General features: G+C 35.8%; 1 protein-coding gene across 9 annotated transcripts in view; it reads right to left on the reverse strand.

The window, feature by feature from the left end:
- Positions 1-830: 830 nt before the first annotated feature.
- The window catches only part of CACNA2D1 (calcium voltage-gated channel auxiliary subunit alpha2delta 1), a 365044-nt gene continuing 345693 nt past the window's right edge, over positions 831-20181 (reverse strand). For 5 of the 9 annotated variants that reach the window (XM_048302694.1, XM_048302693.1, XM_048302700.1 and 2 more), the window contains 5 exons: positions 19040-19095; positions 18753-18882; positions 17339-17451; positions 14262-14344; positions 8093-12988 (listed from right to left, as the gene is read on the reverse strand). In XM_048302694.1, coding sequence (XP_048158651.1) covers positions 12830-12988; positions 14262-14344; positions 17339-17451; positions 18753-18882; positions 19040-19095 — 541 coding nt within the window. In that variant the 3' untranslated portion in view covers positions 8093-12829. Of the gene's footprint in view, positions 5416-8092; positions 12989-14261; positions 14345-17338; positions 17452-18752; positions 18883-19039; positions 19096-20181 lie in introns of those variants that run through there. The other 4 variants (XM_048302698.1, XM_048302701.1, XM_048302697.1 and 1 more) reach the window with 2 other exon arrangements.

Consider the following 20181-nt stretch of genomic DNA (forward strand, 5'->3'; position numbering starts at 1 on the left):
GGATGTTGATGCAGTGTCATGCACTGCCTTGTAGCATTTCCACATGGGTGATCTATTACTTTGCAGCACTAGAATCTGCATTTGATTTCTTATTCTCTTATCTACTCCTCAGGGATTCAGTAAAACAATCAGAATTTTATGACTGCCATTTTCTCTGGGCTGTGACACATTTGCAATCAAGGATTAAAGTCAGGCTTCTAAAGCAGTTACCACTTTCAGCCCTCTGCCCTGCCAGTGCCACCGTAGGAAGTCAGAAACCCAGCAAAGCACCTCCTGAGCACCCCAAGCCTGTTTATTAAGGTACATACATCCACTTTAAATATAGTGCTTAATTAAGAACAGCAGCAGTACAGAAGCTGACTGAATCATGACTCAGTCTTGGTCAGAGGTGGGGGCAACAGCAACAACTTGGGCAGGACCCATCTGAGCTATCTGATTTTATCCTGCTTCTCCATGTGAATGAACTCTTGGACTTCAGCAGTGTTTACAAGTTAGCAAATGGCAACCCTTCCAAAAGCAATTGTTTCAGGAAAACAAGGATACTTCAACTGCCTCAGACTCTTATTTTACTGAGAGCTTTACAGACCCTCAGTTTTAATTGGTTAGATTTTTTCCACTTTTTTTAAATTTTCACAGTTGCAAATGAAACAGAAATGAAGGTTTGCTCTGCATCCTTCTCTGAACCCCATGAAGACCTGCATTAAGTCACTGTCTTCACTCTCTTCAGACACTTGGTTATAATTATATGAAACTCAAAAGTATTATATAGCAAATAATGTAGGCTCTTATTTACATGTTTTTATTATACAGAGTGAACAGTAAAATAGTTATTGATTTTAAATGATAAACTTTTATTCTGAATATACTGTTTTTGCACAATAATTAACACAACAGTTCTAGGATTATAAACTTTTTATAACATTATTGTACAAATTTTTACAAAAAATTATTTTTTTTCCAGGCTTGTCAAGTTCCACAAAAGTGTCAAGAGAACACAAGAAAAGGGAGAAAGACCTGATTGCCTGGTAAGACCAACCAAGTCTTTTTTTGCAGAAACGCACACTGAGCATTTCAATAAAAGTATCCCAGAAAGCATGATCCAGACATTCCATACAACACAAGAAGAGAAGACAGCTTTTTCAGATCACAATCACAATTTCATGGCATCTGAACAAGACAGTATCCCTTTAGCCTCAGTGAAATATTTCTTCAAGATGATGTTTTTCTTTTAAACCATAAACAGGACAGATGCAAGTAGCTGGGAAGAGGGTGAGGCTAACTTTTCAAAACTCTTGAATTGTTTTCAGACACTTTGTTTTAATCTTTTTACAATAGTGTACAATGAGTATTAACAATATTAACATTGTGGTATGAAAAAAATAATAATGAATCTGGCCTTTGTTAAAGGCTCAGATGTCTGATGAAGTTAGGGTAAAATTTATCCTAAGAAAGGAGTTATTAAGGTTTCACCTTAGGTCGACATTCCAAAAACTATCGAGTGCATTGCAGTGCCTTTTAGGCATTCATATATTTTTTAATAACCAGTCTGCTAGCATTGAATTTTTGGATCAGTGGTACTGAGGTTGTGTTTTGGAATTAAGTCATATTAAGCATGTTTTTTATGTGTTAATGGGAAAAAAAGGCCTTAATGTCTCTTCAGTGACACCAAAAAGCTCTCAACCACAGCAAGTAACACTTGGGTTGCAAAGGTCACTTAAAAGGGATACTGCCTATTTGAAACCAGTAAGGCCAGGTTTTAAGTTAATAAAAGGAATATTGTAGGAAAACTTACAAATGGCAGCAACACTGTTGTTTTTGTCAAGTTAAGCAGTAAAGCCTCAAGCATTAGAAACATGAAAAAGATCATACTAAAGTCTTAAAGGTACAGGAGCTAAAAATCTTGTCCATCAGACCTGCTATGTCATGTTAAAAACCTGTTACAAATATGGACCACGGTCAGTGTTTTGGCAGTAATGCTGGTTGTTTAAATGAAAAAAATAGAAAGAAACCTTTCATGTTAAGTTCTCAGATCATGTTTTGCACGGTATCATGCTGTAACAACTTTAGTGGTGGTTATTTGTCAGATGTACAATACACTGCATGACTTCTGTGTAAACTGAACCAGTCTCAACAGTTCTCTTAGTGATATTTAAAGGATTTGAGCAACCCTCGACAGAACCTTTTATGTGACTTTAAAAAACACAATTTTTAACAATATATTGTATTTAAAAATATCTTAATTTAAAGCTTAGATCAAGGTTCTTCTTTGAAAGACAAAATAAGATGACTATGATGCACTGTGAGAGTAAGGATACTCTTCTGCATGAGAATTTAAATTTATTCATGTGAGTTATTTCTATCAGACTGGTATTCACATTTTGAGATAGCTAAAGTTCAGATTGCATTTTTGATCTAAGTTTTCATTTTGCAAATATCAGGGTATTTAAAAAAAAAGTCTTGACCATCACTTGGATATATTCCAATATATGATTTCAAAGTATTTAAAATACTTACTACTTTCTAAAGCATTAATCAGATGGGTATAATGTTGGCTAAATGTTTATATAGAATGTTATAATGTTAGTTGGAAGGCTAAATGTTTATATAGAAACATATTCCTTCAGGGAATATGCCCTAGAGGGGCAAAGGAGAGGAACAAAGGACATTTCCCTCTTTGGATCACCCAGGAGGGCTATGTGTCGGCATGGCATGGGCTTCTCCCTCCTTTTGCATTTGAACACTCTAAGGGAAGTGGGATGAGAGCAAAAGCCACAGATGTTTTCTGTGGCAGCATGACTTTGCGCCATCTTTCTTTCTCCCTACAAACACTAATCAAATGTTTACTAAGTAACTCCAAGTATAGCCTACCAGCATAATGAAAGTGTTTTAAAACGTTAAACAGTGTAACTTCTCCATGAAGGGTTTCTTTTGGGAAGCTAAGTGAAAACTATAGAGAACTTAATATAATAATCTTTCAAGAAATTAAAAGAGCAAAACACAAACTAATGTGTATTTAAAGTAACCTCAGAGTAGAAGCAGTGAGTGCAGTAAGTATTGGCCTAATCCTAAAAAACTTGCTCCTCCCATAAAATGTCAATTGCCAACATTAAGGAAAAATACTGGATGCAGTCTTGGCATTAGAGACACTCAACCAATTTTTGTATCAGGTGAACTGTAGCACTATGACTGGAAGGAAGAGCTCCAAGTTTATCTTCACCCATATCATCAACATTAGCTCACCTTCCCTGAGGAGGACCTGAAGTCATCCAACACAGTTAATTTTACTTTTAACCCCATGACATTGCTAGATACATATTTTTTAAAAATCTAGATTTCATCACTGAACAAAAGGTCAGGGTTTATTTTTTTCACTCACTGTATTCCCAAACATGAGAAAAGACATAGCTGGAGCCGAGGTACATGAGAAACAATGAACCAGCCATGAGTACAACTACAGTAGACATCTGATTGTTCAAGCCATGCCATGGCTTTGAGTAGCTTCTTCAGTTTTCATAGGATATTAATGCATGCCCAATCATTTTTTAAGCTTTTGGCATGATCAAAAATATATCAATCAATTGCCAGCATATATATACTGATGATTTGCATTTTTTATTTTTTAAAGAACTAGTGTATTGTGCCATATTAATATTTGCATATTGCAGTTGTTAGCAGAACTGTACAATACCAGCAGAGTTGCACATTCATTGGTTTAGCTGTCTTAGCTGTTTAGTTCTGAAAACTAGGAAAAAAAGCGCAAATCATATTTTGCATCAACACTATGCTACACTGTAATATTGTAATTTACTGCACCAATCTTTATCACCAATGAGGTTGTATAAAAACAACTTCTAGAGTTATTATTCACAATCAAGTATCAATGTGCATACATATAGATTCAAGGCTCCCCATTTGTTTATATTTTTTCTAATTGCAGCAACCAGGTTATTTTGCTGTTAAATATGCTATTTTCAATAATAAATAGCAACAGCATAAGTTTTAATATTATGAGTGGGTTTATATGAAGGAAACAAAGGGGGAACCTGATATGAACCTTAGAGAACATATACTTCCAAAAATAAATGTGTTAAATCTGATTTTTATATCCGTAAAATATCTGTACACAGATTTTCATGTGAGATTGCTATTCCGTAAAAAACCCACCTCAACCTTTTGTTACGATAGCTATATTTACCCTATTTTCTCAGCTTTTTCATTGCACAGTATATTCAGAGCTCTGTTTCATAATATAATATAATTTAATATTATTTGATTGCAACACATTGCAATGTTCAGTTTCTCACACAATACAAGAATCACTCAGTTATCTTTTCAATGAACTATACTCTACCATCAAAGAAAACAAACTGAAAAACAATAACATAGCATCATCATCATGCAAAATACCCCTGGAAACCAACGTTCAAATATCACAAAGACATTTTTTATTCGCAAGCATTTTTTGTTTCAGCCTTTGAAGAATTTCTACTTGCTTTATATGTAACTGCATTGTGAAAAGGAGGTGAAGATTACATTGAAATTAATTTTTTTCTGACAGAAGATGACACCAAGTTTAAGACAAAAATCACTTTTTAGTTACACTTTCCACTACCTTTGTATTTTGAAATACAGAAGATTTCTCCCTTCCTTCCTTTCTACATATTATATCAACCTACCAAAACTTAGCTGGCTGCATGATTCCTTTTGGAAGAATTAACTACTCATCATAAAGCATTCCAATCATGCTGAACTTCTGGTGAAGACTGGCCAATATTTTCACTTTGCTCAACTAGTTTGGACAAAACTGATGCTAAAAGCAGCCATCATGGTGCTAGTAATGTGTATTGGGGAGAACATTTTCCTTTTTCTTTTTCTTTGTTTTTTTTTGGTTTTTAAACAACTGTTCATGTAAAAGAATATAAATCTTCAAGATATCCAAAGCTTAAAAGAAATTAAAATCATATACATAAGCTGTTTTTAGGGGAGCCCTTTTACATGAAGTCATCAAGATTACAACAACAAACAAACAAACAAACAAAAGGTTTTAGATTGCCCCGGTGAAGCACGTACAGAAATCTGTTTGGATGGTGTAGATGATGCAGCATTCACACACGGTTAAGGATCTGACACTCCAACATGCAGGCATCGTGGTGCCTTGATGAGTCTCACAACGCGTGATAACCACACGAGCACTGCTGTTCTGCTGCTGTCTCAATAGCTGACCCTTTCGACAATGGAACTGAGGCTATCGTTTTGGCCAGGTCTTGATTAAGTTATGCAGGTTTTGGTTTAGCAAGGTCATAACTGGCAGTGTCTGCTGCCAGATAACAGCCAAAGCAGGACCAACTGAATTGGTACCATAGACCACAGTGATGGACTCAGACCAGAGGCCCCACCGCAGTCAGCCGAATCCTCCTGCCGACAAGAAAAGAAGAAATCATTTAATATTAATTACAGTGAGGTTGCTTGAGAAGTAACCTACAGCTTAGTTTTCAACATTTTGAACTATCCTTGAGGCATCCTTTTTTGGTCTTATATATGTTATTTTGCTAAAATAACGGTAAAATAATTCCTGGACGTTCCTCTGATTTTTGATACAAAGAGTGGCATTATTACTTTAACTATAAACATGGGAGGAGTAAATACTTTCAAGGTTTACAGCAGATACTAGATGGGATATTTACACTATCAATCAAAAAATGTTATGGAATATACCTGGGGGCCCCAATAAACAACACCTATATTCCTTAAAATTACATCAATTTTACAATTCTGAGTATGACTTTATTGTGAGAAAAGATAGAAGAACAGATAACTTTTCAAGATTAGAAAACAAATACCAAAATATGTTTATGTCCATGTCATCAAATGATCACACATTAAAATGAATATGGTCTGCAGGTGAAGATATGATCAAAGAGAATGAAAATCCTTTTTCTGCCTCTGATGCTCTATTCAAGTATGAGAAAAGAATTTTCTCTTGCACTACTTGTACATGCTTGATTCAGTTTGAGGGCTGTCTCTGAGCTGCAGCGCTCTGTCATGAATCAGTAACTATTCCTTATGCCACACAGCAATCACATCACTTTTCCTCATTCTTCCCTGCCATTAATTGCTGTTCTTTGGTACCACTTTGCCTATAATGCTTTATACCTTTCACATGATGGACCTATTCATTAGTCTGCCTGAAATACATTTGATACCTATTCTGGAGCCCGTAACACCTTAGACCTTGTTTCTAAGCACTGATACAAACTCTGATTAGTACCTAAAACACCAGGATAATTTTCCAGCCATCCCCTCCCCTCACCACTTCGTCTGATGAGTCTGAGATTTGTGAATAGCTCTGAAGGTTGAAAATATTTGGTCTTTCTCTTGTTTTCACTGTATGCTGTACCCATGGCATAAAAAGACACTTTCCATTTTCCAAGAGATCCCAAGCCTCCAACGGCAAGAAGACAGTGTAGGTGGAAAGGAATTTAGGTATATTAGCAACTGGGGAAACTTCTTGAACAGATGCAATATGTGCAGGGAAGGACAGATGACTGAATCTTAACAGTAACAGCGACTGGCTACTGGCACAGAAATCAAAAAGATTTTAGAACAGAAAGCAGAGGAAAGCCAACAGGCAGGGAAAAGCTCCTGGTTCAGACTGACATGCCACTGAGGCATATGCAATTAATACTTAATATGCCCCAGAAAAGGCTGGAGTGTGTTTGCGCATGCATGTGTGTGTGTGTGTGTGTCTAATAAAAGGTACAATCAGGGTAAATAAGAAAGAGTAATTAAAAAACCTTTAATTTGTTAGCACATCCTTAAGCAAAATTTCCCAGTGCCTCTACACCAATGCTAGGAACATAAAATCAAGACAAAGGGATGAAGACCAATCACCAATGAACCGCCCCAAAATAATACACATATCCAAAACCTAGTGAAAGGAGAATAATCAGTAGGACAGAGCATTTGTCTTACAGCTTTGTAAGAATGGCAGTCCTGGACATACAGCAAAAGGGTACAATGTAAGGGATGACACAAAATGCAACAGCATAAAACTATTACAGGAAAAAGGAAGTGTGATGGAATCTGTGGGTAAGAAATTTCAGTTTCATAATAAAAAATGTAATACCAGGTTTACCCTGCTGACCGCCTGATCAAGGGGACAATACCAATGTCATGTGAGATTAGAGAAACCACACAAAGACTGGATCAAAGTCTCATCAAAGAGAGATATAGAGAGCACATTTTTGGATATGATAAAGGACTTTTGGAACAATAAATCTTTGAATCTTTAGTGATGCACAGGGTCAGTTCAAAGTTACTAGTAGAGTTGCTCTATATAGCTCTAGGAGCTTCATAGGCCACAATGCAATAGCATTTAGCCTTATTGTGTGAGAGATCAGGGCAAACAAATCCAAACCAAAAGATGTCAATTTAAAGAGAGGTAACTACCTGAAAGTTACCAAAAGCAATTAACCGCCCCCCCCACCAACCATACAACCTCGAAACCAAGAAAAAAGGAAAAACCCTTAACAAACAAAACAAGCCCCTAGAAAACAGAAAAAAAACACTCCTTGAAGTAGTATCTCTAAAAGCAAGTTCCTCAAAAGGATTCAGAAGAATATTTAGAAATATTGCATTAGCTAATCAGGTAAAATAATGTCACAATTAGAAAAATCAACTGTACGCCACCCACACCCAAAAACCCAACCCCCAAAAAATGAAAATACACCATCATCACCCTCCACCAAGAAACCGTACAACATTTAAGAAAATTCAAAATAAACACCCCTGCATGAATCTGTAGGGAACTTAAATACACTGTCATAGAGAAAATGTTAGTATTTAAGAAATCGAGTTTACACAAATGGGCAAGAACAAATACATAAAAATGGCAGATCGGATATAAACAGGAAATAAAGGGGCTGATAAGGTGTTTTTTATGACCTCCCTGCAGAATACACTGAAAATGATAATAGAAATTTTTTACTAAATCAAAAGCACAAAGCCAAATACGATGTTAGGGCAACTGCTTCCTAATAGAGGTGTAAAGACGGAATTTGGGAATTACTGTACAGAGAAAAGGATTTCAATAAGTTCTTTATATCAGCTTTAATGGATGAGAATTTTAATGGCATTTATTCTACACACAGTGCATTCTTTAAAGCTGGTTCCAAAACAGTTTGGAAAAAATATGTAAAATCAGATAAGGCAGACAAAGGACACTCAGTACATTATCAGGAATTATAGCATTTACCAAGAGCCTCCTTTAGAAATTTGGATGTAAAAAAAAACCCAGCAACCCCAAGCCCAAACAAAACCCAAAAAATCAGCATTCAATTTCCTTAGAAAGAAACAGAAACTCGTTTTGTCCTAAAGCAAATACCTCATGGTGGCTGCCATTCTTTATTAACAATAGCTTTTTCCAGACATATCTCTGCCATGTGTAGTTTTATAATTCAGTTGTATAGTTTTGGCTCACACTTTTTGGGGTTTCTTTTTGTTTGTTGTTGTTTAGGGTTTTTGTTTGTGTTTTTTTTTTTTTTTTTAAATTTGTTTTTGGTGGGGTTTTTCTGGTATTTAGTTTTGCTTTTTTTTTGGTAGATTGCACTCTACAAGTTCAAAATTCCTAAGCTTTCTGGTCAACAAGGAAGTCCTAAGTGAACTCTACTGCACCAGATTTGGAATAGGATGCTAAGATTTCAAGAGGCACTGAACTTTCTGGTTTATTTAATTTGGCTCTGTCACTATTTGCATCTGCATTGTGTCTTCTCATGCAGCTTTATTCTAGTTAAAGCACTTAAAAATAACCCTGTTGCTTCTTCCTCACAGTAACTACCACTAAAAACAGAATTATCAGTAAAGGTTTTCTCTCACATGAATTCAGTGAACAGCACTCAGTGTTACCTCTTGGTATTTATTATTCTTATCACTGAAATTACTTAGAGCAGTCATCTTTGAAGAAAGAGTTGAAAGCAAAGCAGGAGATTTAAAATTTCCAACAGACAAGAGATGTCTGGAGAGTATAAGAAGTAAACTGAAGGTCTTGAACAAAATTGTGCATAACATGAAGGGAAATATTTTTTAAGTGTAAACAACATCCAGTAGAGATACAAAACAAGTAGGCCTCCACATATAGAATTATACAGTACTCAGTTTATGTCACCTTTCACTAGGTCAAATATTGTAAATTGTGTTGATAAATTAATCCTACCTCCATAGGTACTTGAAAACACCCTCCATTCTGTTGTCCATTTCTATTTGCTTTATGAGATTTTTTTTTTTAACCACACCACAATTTATCAACTGCTCTCACATTCAACAGTCATACAATGTAATATTCTTATTGGGTTGAAAAAAAGTATTTTAATATCTTTTTCTCTCTCCCTAAAACTACACAGAAGTTTTTAAAGGATTCACAATTCACAGCAGCCGAGAATATCTTGGAAGCCTTATGCAGGAGAGGCATTGTCTTATTATGAACTACAGCATTAAACTGTACTACACAAAAGTATACAATATTTATATACATACTTCAAGGTTAGTGAGATTTTAACCTCATATTGATGAAAGCCACACTAAATTTCTGAGGTTTTTAGACCAACTTGCAGTGGTAAACCAGCAGTTCTGCCAAGAACAACTTCTAAATATTATCTCTGGAATCAGTTCATTCTTTCATGTCCTAAGCCGAGGCAAAAAATAGTAGTGGCAAACAAGGTACAGTAGATCCTATCTGAACTAATTTTTTTCTCCACAGAATTTCACATTGTAATTTTCTTTTATGTTTTAACTGTTGTCAACATTATGGAAAATGTGAAAATATAAAATCAAAAAAGAGGAAATCTGGTTATGTGTTTATTTACATGAATCATAACAATCAATAATCCCCTGGAAATAAGTGGGATTCCATTCCCAATTTAAAACCAGATTTAGAAAAATGTCACTTTTGAATGGCCTTAAAATGCCTTTTTTGAAAACACTTCCCCCCTTCTTGAGTTTTAAGAAAACTTCTCAACTGTTTCATGTTAATGTTATTTTTGAGATTTCTTCTAAACTATCTTATAACAAAGATATACAGAATCATTTTATCTTCTCTTTGTATCATCTTATCTTTAACTCTGTTACTACAATTAGACACTGAACTATTTTTAAGCAGTTTCACCGAAATTTTCCAGCCCATTACATTAATCACACAAATACTGAATAACAGATCAGCTGGGGATGTCCTCTCTTTGTTTTCTTCAAGATTATGTCTGTATATTAATTCTCTTTGAAGAGAGAGAGACTTGTAAAAGAAATTGGAAAGAATTGTTGTAAGGCACTTTCATTTCACCAGAAGTGTATGAGGAATTTCTTGCATTAATAAATCATGTCAAATTTCCTTGCATGCTTGAGGTAGAGAAGTGTCAAATCCAAATGCCATCTCCTTCATGTCATGCCTTACTGTGACAACTCTAGATAGGGCTATTTTACAGCATCACACACTATGAAAAATATTCTGTACTTTCAGAATGGAAATGAATGCTTTTATAAAACCATACCTTCATTGTTAAGTGCAAAACCCACATATTCATTGCTATTTAGCAACATTTCCTTAAAGACACTGCCAGCCCAAAATTTTAAAAATACACATGGAACTATAAATACATATATATATAAGGCTATACATATACTATATATACGTACACTACATATACACTAAAACTATAAATGCGCTTGTTACTCCTTTAGAAGTGCACTATAACTATTTAATGTACTAAAACTTTGTTTTTAAACCATAATAATTCATCAGAACCCATTGTGCTACTCTGACTTATAAAAGGATAAAACAACACCTGCCCAAAGAGCTCTGATCTGGCCTTTGATATCAATTGGTTACCTCAAAGTTACACCTTTCATAAGCATGTATTTTAAAAGTTTCATATGACATGGAGAACACCTTTGTGTTTACTCAAGAGTCATTTCCAGTTCCAGTGCATGTTCATTCACAGGTTTTGTGTTACCCTCCTTTGTCTGGACTACCACAGGAATCTGTCAAAAGTGTACAGCTACCCATGCACAGATCGGGGACACAGGCAATTCCAACAAGATGTATCCAGTTGCCTGGACTGCTAATCACTCTCAAAGCTCCCACTGACTTCCCTGGAAGCTGATAGAAATAAGACATTGCCAGTAGGGGCTAAAAACTTGTACAGTTCTTTATTCTCAGGCATGGCAAACAAAACCAGTGTGCATGAACAAGTTAAGAGCAAGCCATTCGAGGCAGTGATAATGACTGTTTTGTTATTCTTGATGAAAAGTAAAAAAAAACCCGTCAGGTTACTGAACCTGATCAGCTGGATCGTATCTGTGTTGGCTTCAGTGATTTTAATATAACTACATAGTTAAATGTCCAGAGAGAACCCATTTCCAAAATCACAAAGTTATTAAAAACAAGATGGATGAAAAAAAATTACCTTTATAATTTTCTGCTGCCAAAAGCTTATGAGCTAAAATTATATTCTGTGGGTTTCTCATCTTAAGTAGAAAGCACATTTTGGGCATAAAGAATTCAGCTCAAGGTGAGTCTCTGCTGCTTTATGTACATTGGACAGTAGCTTTTTAATTAAAAGAAAGCTATGTGCAGAGCAAATTGCATGAGCAAGAGCATGAGATGTTAATCTAGATTTTAATGTGAAATACCACTGGCTTAAAGAAAGGCCTTTCACCTTTCCCTACAACCTTCTGCCATGGATGTGCAAGTTCCTAGGTTTGCAGGAAACTACATCACAGACACAGAATAAGAAACTTCAAAATTATTCAAATAATAAAATGTCAAACAGAATTTAAATATTTTTTTTCAGTTGCATTCAAGAGATATTAATTGAACCTTCCCTTAAGTATAGGGAGAATATAGATTACTGAGAAAATTACTTTTCTAAATTGCTACAATTTTCAGTGTTTCATTACACTAACCCTGAGAAATGCCTTGTAAGCTTTCAGTTCTGCCGTTTGCTTTACTTTGATAGACATGTGAGTATCTCCCTCTAGTGGTTTTCAGAACAATAATGTTGATCAGAACCCCCTTCAGTAACACATTTAATGCTAATTTTTAGCTCAGCAGTTCTCTTGCAGACATGTCACTAGCACAGTAACTCATGACACAGTCCCACACCATCAAATGAAATTTCCAGTCTAATTTTCAAGGCTTTCATTGTAAACCCCAGAGTCTGCATTTGGTCAATATACAGCAACTTATGTAGTTAATTAGAAGAAAAAACCCACCCTCCACTGTAATCAGACAATTAATATGTTTAGGTTGCCAAAAAATAAGAAGTGAAAATTATTATTTTACTGAATTCCTAGTTTAACCAAATTGATGCATACTATTATCTTCCATCATTAACTGTTATGTTCATTTGAATGCAGTGAAAACTCCTTACTCTCCTCAATAGCAGCACTCATACACAGCACTCATCCTATGCTACCCATAAGTAAAGCTTTATTTCCACAGGTAGACTGTCTTTTCTATTTGCTTTGTATCTTTATTTGTCTCTGTGAAAAAAAATTTCTTCTTCTGTTCATTTTAACAAGGACGAGGGAAAAATGCTTGTAAGTGAAGGATATGGACTCATCTGGTACATGTGTAATCTCAAAGAGCCAACCATATAAACCCAACAGGTTCCCTTGTCTTTGTATGTTCTATGGGAGAGGCCCTTGTGTTTATTAATTGTGATTTATAAGGCTCCAGACAGGTTTTTTTTCAATATTTAATTTCCCTTAATATTGCAATAGTAATTTGCTCCAGATTGTTGCTTTTGAGACTCGCTTCATTCTGTTTTCTTTTGTATGCTCAGTAAGTAAAAAAGTCTGCTAATTTTTTAAGCCAAGAACAAAACAAAAAATTAGAGAAAGTAACTGACCATCCACACCACATGAAAACTTGCAGAAAAATGAAGATAGGAGCGGACGTCATGGCAGAGGCACGACTCGTTGTGCATATAGGCTGATCCTATTAATAACGGGCAAAGTAGCAAGTAGAGGAAAGGAAAGAAAACACAGAAAAAAAGACATACAAGATGAGATATCATGCAGATTGCTGGCAGTTAGCAGAGTTAATGTGAAAGCATCCACCCAAGAGCAAGAGATTCACAGCAAATTTTGCAAATAAACTTAACCAAAACAATCCACTGTTACAAAACACATGACTTACACACTGATCAGCACATCAAGCTAGTGAGCAAGAGTTGTACTTTCACACACAATCATATCAGGATGGTTTGGATTATTTGCAATGGCTGGATAGCTTTTGGATGGTTTTTCAACTTTATTTAATCTTTGTTGGCCAGTAAGAAGACTTCCTTTTTAAAAGAAAATTTGGTTACTAGAAAAACACATTGAATACCAATTCCCTGGACTTTTTTAACACTACTGACATCTCGGTAATTGCGCCTCATTACAAGAAAAGCAGAGAACATACTGGAACAGATTTTGGTATACAGCAGTTATAGCCAACTAAGTGCAGTGGTTTGTGACAATCTTTCCACTGCAGAAATTGCAGAAACTGAATGAGGCATTAAAAAGATGTTTTTAAAGTATGTGTTGTATCTAATGCAAGGCACTTCCTTTTTCAGCCCTTTTTGTCTTGAAATTTATTCTGAACAACTTGAATTCAGAATAATCTGTTTCATACCTTTGAAAGGTAATATAGAAAGAATATTAAAAATAATTTAGATATGCTGCACAGTTGTAATTTTTCTCTTTCGAAACGTATGCATTAAATACAGAAGTACTAAACGGCATAGTTTTGATGATTTCAGTAAAGCAATGCACTTTTATACCTGCTAAGAACATGACCTAAGGGCAGTACAATTTGCCGAATTTGAAACATCCTAAACCACATATAACATTTTTAATAATTTAGCAATATTTAAATAAAAATTTAGAAATATTATTATAAAAATAATACTTCTAAGCCAAGATTATCGTCTACTTGTGCAAGCCATTGAAAATTGCATTTCACAGCACCATACAGAGACCAACAGTTTTATGCTCACTGATGAGGGAATCATGTGTGAAAGTGCAATGGTTATAGGAAAGGCAGATAAGAAAGCAGCAGTTAATTTTATGTTAACTGAAATAGAGTGGCTATGGTCTAGAGTGAACAGTATGTTTAGTGATAAGAAGGTTACCAGGCACCAAGGTACATTTAAACACAGTTTTCACTGATCATCTAAAGCTGCTCTACAATTGTTTCTAAAGATGGTCCTAAGTGTCAATTTTACCTGTTTGGCTTCATCAAAACAGATTTCGGGACCTTTTCTGTATCTAGGTTGTTTGACCATTTCACATGGATTTGGCCCTTCATCTGTTTTTCTGGTTAAGGAGTGTGACTGTTTTCCATGCACTGTACATGAGCAGGATCAACAACATTCTGTTTGTATTTTTGTGGCAGGAGAGAAGATTTATCCTAATTCACATTGTACTGAAATAAACATCAATATTCACAGTTCCTTGTTTAAATTCAAGAAAACAAACCCAACCATTTAGATAAATCAAAGTGAAATACCTATTTTTTACACTGTTATAATCAAGAAAATAAACTTTCTGCAAGACTTTTTAGAATATTTTCAGAACCATAAACAGAAATAAAAGATTAGTTCTTTTAACATTTTCTGTATTGCTTTTATTATCAATACACAAATATTGCAGAAAATATTTCACAAAGCAGTAAACTTTCAGTGGTGTTATATTAGTTATAGTTATAACTAAACTATAATCAGCTAACCTATAGTTTATGTTACCACTGAGTTACCCCGCTATAATGAAGATACACAGTAAAAGCAATGAAACTTGTTTGGAAAAGTAATGGCATATGCAGGTTGAACATAGCAGTGGAAGCCTATAAAAACTACTGGTTCTACTATGTGTACACTTATATTACCCCAAATATCATAGAAAAGATCATGCCACTGTAGGCATGTAGTAAATGACAGGAGAACTAATGAGATCCCATTAGCATTTCAGTGATGAAGGCAGACAGAGAAAATGCTGTCCATACTAACATTAGGAGAGAAGGGGGAGCAGTGACACGCTATTAATTAGCTAACTGTAAATGGGAGGTACCACTTTAGCTCACATCTCTGAAATCTGTAATTGCTGGTGATTAGATGTAAACACTGTACTTCACATGTGCCACTGGCTAACGAGGGGCACAAGTCATTGCAGCAGACTTGAAAGACCAGGATATGGCAAACTGCAAAACAGCCTTCTGGTGAAAGCTGCTTATGTTACTATTCAGTATGTTAAGCTTTTTTTATTCCACTGCAGGTAGTACACATATTAAAGCTATTAAAATAATTGAGTACCAGAACTTATCTTAGTAGCTCTAATTTACACTTGAAGCAATCCTATTCATGCACTACCGTGGAGTAGTACAGCAGCTTCAGGGCAACAAGTGGAGAGGCCAAAGGGAAGAGAAGGCAAGATGATGGGGAATTTATTTCTACAGATCTGCATCTGCCTTCATTCAGATGTTATCAGAGTCATCTCCCCTTTTCTCTGCAGTGGCTCAACTGAAAGGGAAGTTGAAACACAAAAATATTCTAAGAGACTGTGCATAAGCAAAGCTGTACCAGCCAAAAGGACGCAAAGTGTAATAATAATCATCTAAATAGCACCCAAAGGTCATTTTGCCTGCTTGGGTGATGTTATGCTACATCTGCATTTCACTATGTGCCTTAGTCACAGAAAAGAGAGAATAGTTCAGTAATGCATAGTTGAATTAAAAAAAAAATATAGTTCCTTTAGTCAATATAAGCCCACCCAGCTGCTCTGGCTGCCATTTGAGGTCATTTACTGCTTTCTAGAAGTTTTGGGCTTCACAGAGAAATGCAAGTCATGTGCCCTTTTCCCATCCATCATGCTTCATTTTCTATAGTGAGTGCTGTCTATAAATTCAGACAGTGGAAACAGCTAATGAAAGTGTCATGGACTGAAGCCAATTAGAATATTAGGCTATGTTTACATAGTTCTGTCATGACACTCCAATGTAACTTCCTTTTCAGCCCAAGCGTAGATGGAATTCCGGTTTTATTAATGTGGCAATGAATGCATTGCTTGTGCCAAAGAAACACAGGTCATCTGTACTACCATCTGCTTTTCTTCCAGAAGTGGGGGAGGCTGTCTCAATTAACTTCCTGACATGGACAGAGGTATTACTAATTGTTTTCCCTGTTCTGTCACAGTAATCCAAATTATGGTTTGATTTACCATCTCTGGCATGATGTCCTCGCACCTATGTAGAAGAGAATGGCTGAGGTGAATTTCTACTGACCTAGAATGTGTATGTTGGTTGTATGTGTTTCCATCACCATCACCTACAGGTATCTACTGCAGGGAACAGGCTAAAGCAAAGAGATTGGCATGGAGGTGGTTGCAAATTAAAACAGTCTTTCACATGCTTTTAACTTCAATACTTATGTTGCAAGAACTCTGCCTAGCATGTAAGTCATCTATGTCTCTAGCCAGCTCTGAAGAAATTCTATGCAGCTGGATGAAGTCTAGCCTTTGATGGCTAATGCAGTTTCCACAAGTAAGCTCTTGTCTTTGAGCACACACTAAAGTGCCTTCATCAACTAACCATCAGTGCAGCATCTCAGCTTTTCATGACCAAACACTCCTGTCCTGCCCTTTTTGTGTTATTTCTCTAGACAGACATACCCTTGTCTTTTCTAAAGGTTGAATAAACCCAGGACACTCAGACTTTCCTTGCCTGTGCTCTCAGATGCTAACCTCCTTGGTGGCCCTTCAACAGACTTCCTCCTGTGTGACAGTGTGGTCCTGGGAAGCACACAGCACTCCAGATGTACTCTCACCAGTGCTGAAGAGATGGGATGGATCAGTTTTCCCAATCTGCTGACTACACCCTTGCTATCATAGCCTGAGATGTGACCAGCCCACTTTACTGCAAGGCACAGTGCTAACTCACGGTCAACTTCTTGCCCACTATGAACCTCCAGCTCTTTTCTGCAAATCTCTTTCCATCCCCAGCCTGTCCAGCTGTGTGCAATTATTCTGTACTGGGCCCAAAACTTTGCATTTGCTTTTTTGAAACTTCACTAAGTTCCTGCGAGCCCATTTCTGTCTAAATTCTCACAAATAACAGCTTTGCTCTCTACCTCAATGACTGCTGCTTCACATGATTTGTGATGATATCCACGAATACCTGATACTTCAAGTATTCCAGTGGTAACCATGCTAATAACATAGATAAGTCGGTCATTTCTCCCCAAATATATTCCAGTACACCATAGCCAGAAATCAATTCACACTACTAAATAACATGATTTTTAAAGGATACCCGGCTTCTCCGCTTGCATCAGTGGCTTTGGGTCACAGGAACGGCACAGCAGTTGGCTGTCACTAATAATGAACACTAGATTGGTGTTTGAAATCTTCTCTGCATGATAAAGTCTGGAAAAAAGCCAACAAAAACCTATGTCTAAATGAAGCAAAGAAAACCATATTTGAGGACACCCAGTATCAGAATAAAATAATCCAGCTTCACAGATTTAGTCTGCCTCCTACTGTTTATCATTTTCATTAACAAACAGTAATAAACATTTATAACAAATTTTGTAATCTCTGACATTTCCATCATACCCTCTTTCAAATAGACTTGTTAGTGGAAAAAAATGGAAAAGAGCATAAAATGACTTTAATTGAGTTAATTGCTAGCTCTGTACTGCTACCACAGTAGCTGTACTGAGAAATAACATCAGTTCAGCATCAATTAACACTGAAAAAAACCCCAACCACAAAAACAAACAAACAAAACCCCAACACATAAACCTGTCTGTGAGAAGGGCAAGAGAGAAGCATAGGGTATGCATGTCGTGTATTGGATGTGTATTTGTTGTATTTTTATGTCCATATAGTTCTCAAAATGTCTTTAAGTTAGGTCATTTTCAGTTTATAAATAAACCCAACATATACTAGTAACACGGAGGAGGAAGTATGGAAGTGAAAAAAAAGTCTGTATCTTCACCATTCTGTAAAGCTCTCTCTCTTTCTTTCCTGGGTGAAATATTGTCTTTTTTTTGTTTGAAATCTGGCTGTTAATTCTAATTTCTAAGATATTCTCAGAAGCTCAAAATGTATGCAAAACCCCCGCAGGCTCTTGTATGAAACAGAGATCTAGGTCCAAGATGCTATGTTTTGAAGTATACAATTTTTTCACATGTTATTAAATATCACCTTCAATAGGGCTCCTTATGGTGTCTGGAGAGTAATTCTTTTAATAAAAAAAGTAGAATAGCTTCATTTGCCTTATGAGACTCACGGTTCTTAAATCATGAGCACTATCAGCTAGAAGGTAAATTAGAAGATAAATTGCACAATCTTCTTGACCATCAAAAATTCTGATGCATAACCAGACTAAAGGAAATCATATCTCTTGTAGAATGCTTTTAAGTGACATAACAAATTTAAAGAAAACAAATTGTGACAGAGATAAAAATACAATTTTCATGGAGCAGAGACCATAAAACAAAAAACTGACTAAAGCATTTCTACAATTCTTTAATGATTAAAACTAAAATTAATTTTAAACACATAAAAAGAGAATGCAAGTTGCCTGCCTATATTCTTCTCTGTCCTACTTATCTAAGTTTGGTGAAATTAATCCAAAATTTTGCTTCTTATAACAGTGTCCTTCTCTTTTGTAAAAATAAATAAAAATCCTAAAGTTATTACTTATATGGAAGAAATTTTACCTGGAGCAGTTTATACAGTCTACAATCCCACCAAAGGATTTATCATTGTTTTCAAAGAAATATTGAGTTTGCTCAGTGATACAGCTTGTTTTAGGCAGGGCAGCACCGAAATCATCATCTTCCATATCAGCTGATATAAAATAAATAAATTAATAAATTAATAAACAAACAAACCAATGCCATTTTTAAGTCACAGACATAATGGGGAGACCCAAATATGTCCCCTGGCCTAGATTATTACCTTCTACTTCACTCAAAGTTGACTCTTTAACATTCTCTTGACTTACCTGCTTCAAGGAACCGTGGAAAAGTCAGGCTCAAAAACAGCTGCTGTAAGATAGACCTGAACACAGAAAGACAATATATATATTTTTAAAGGCTCTTTTTCTTCTTTGTATTTTAATGGATACTTAAAGACTACTCAAATATAAGTTATTAACAACAAATTTTTTTATGCTTTTGCCAGTTATCAAAGCTGTGGTTTTTTAAGCCTTACAGGTTGACTCTGTTTTGGTTTTTTTCCCCCCACATTCTCACAGGTCTTTCACACCAATCTTTTATTCTACTCTTCAGATTTGCTATAATATGTGCCCACATCTCACATAATGGAAATATTATCACGCCATCCATGCCCTCCTTTTATACCTCTGTGGGAGGTGGAAGAGGCATGTTGGCATTTCTCAAACATTTAACCAACTGGAACTCCTTTTTAACACACTCAGGGAAAATGCTCCTGCTTTAGATACTTTACACTGGTTAAGGTTTATGAAATTTCTGAGAAGGGGATCAACACTGGAATACTATAACTATGTTATAAAAACCATTACTGTAACAGTTGACTTTTAAAATCATCTCTATTCTTGCTCTTGAGGTGTGGACTACCTTTTCTTCCCATATGCTACCAAAATACTTCAGCTTAAAGAGCTCCATTTATTTAATTGTTTTTCTTCACTGATGATGGCATTTTTTCTGATTTTATTTACTTAAAGCAAGTACCAGTTTGCCACACACACACAGCCCCTTTCTCCTCTACCAGCCTGCCAAAACTGGAACTGAAACAGGTATATTCTTTGACTCCCTGCTTCTCCTTAACCTTTCTAAGTTGTATTTTCCAGTTGTCAAGTTTTAGGCTTGCTTCTACCCACAAATATGACCCAATCTCTTCTCATCTCATTCTGTTCTAACACTTGTTCTGCAGAGAGAAGGGACTGTATAACTTCATTCAACCTCAAAGTTTTTTTCTTCCTTTTCTAGAGTGATTCCTGTGTAAAGAAACTGAGTATGCCTGTCACCTTTCCCATGGAGGCATTCCCTGAAGGCATTCTGGATTCACACCCACAACTTTGTGCTTTGAATTATCAGAGGGACAGCGCACAGCAATTACGGATCAGAAGAGACCTGATGCTGTTCAATAGTGATGCAATTTGCT

Source organism: Corvus hawaiiensis, chromosome 4 (genome assembly GCF_020740725.1).
Source record: "Corvus hawaiiensis isolate bCorHaw1 chromosome 4, bCorHaw1.pri.cur, whole genome shotgun sequence".
Taxonomy (NCBI): domain Eukaryota; kingdom Metazoa; phylum Chordata; class Aves; order Passeriformes; family Corvidae; genus Corvus; species Corvus hawaiiensis.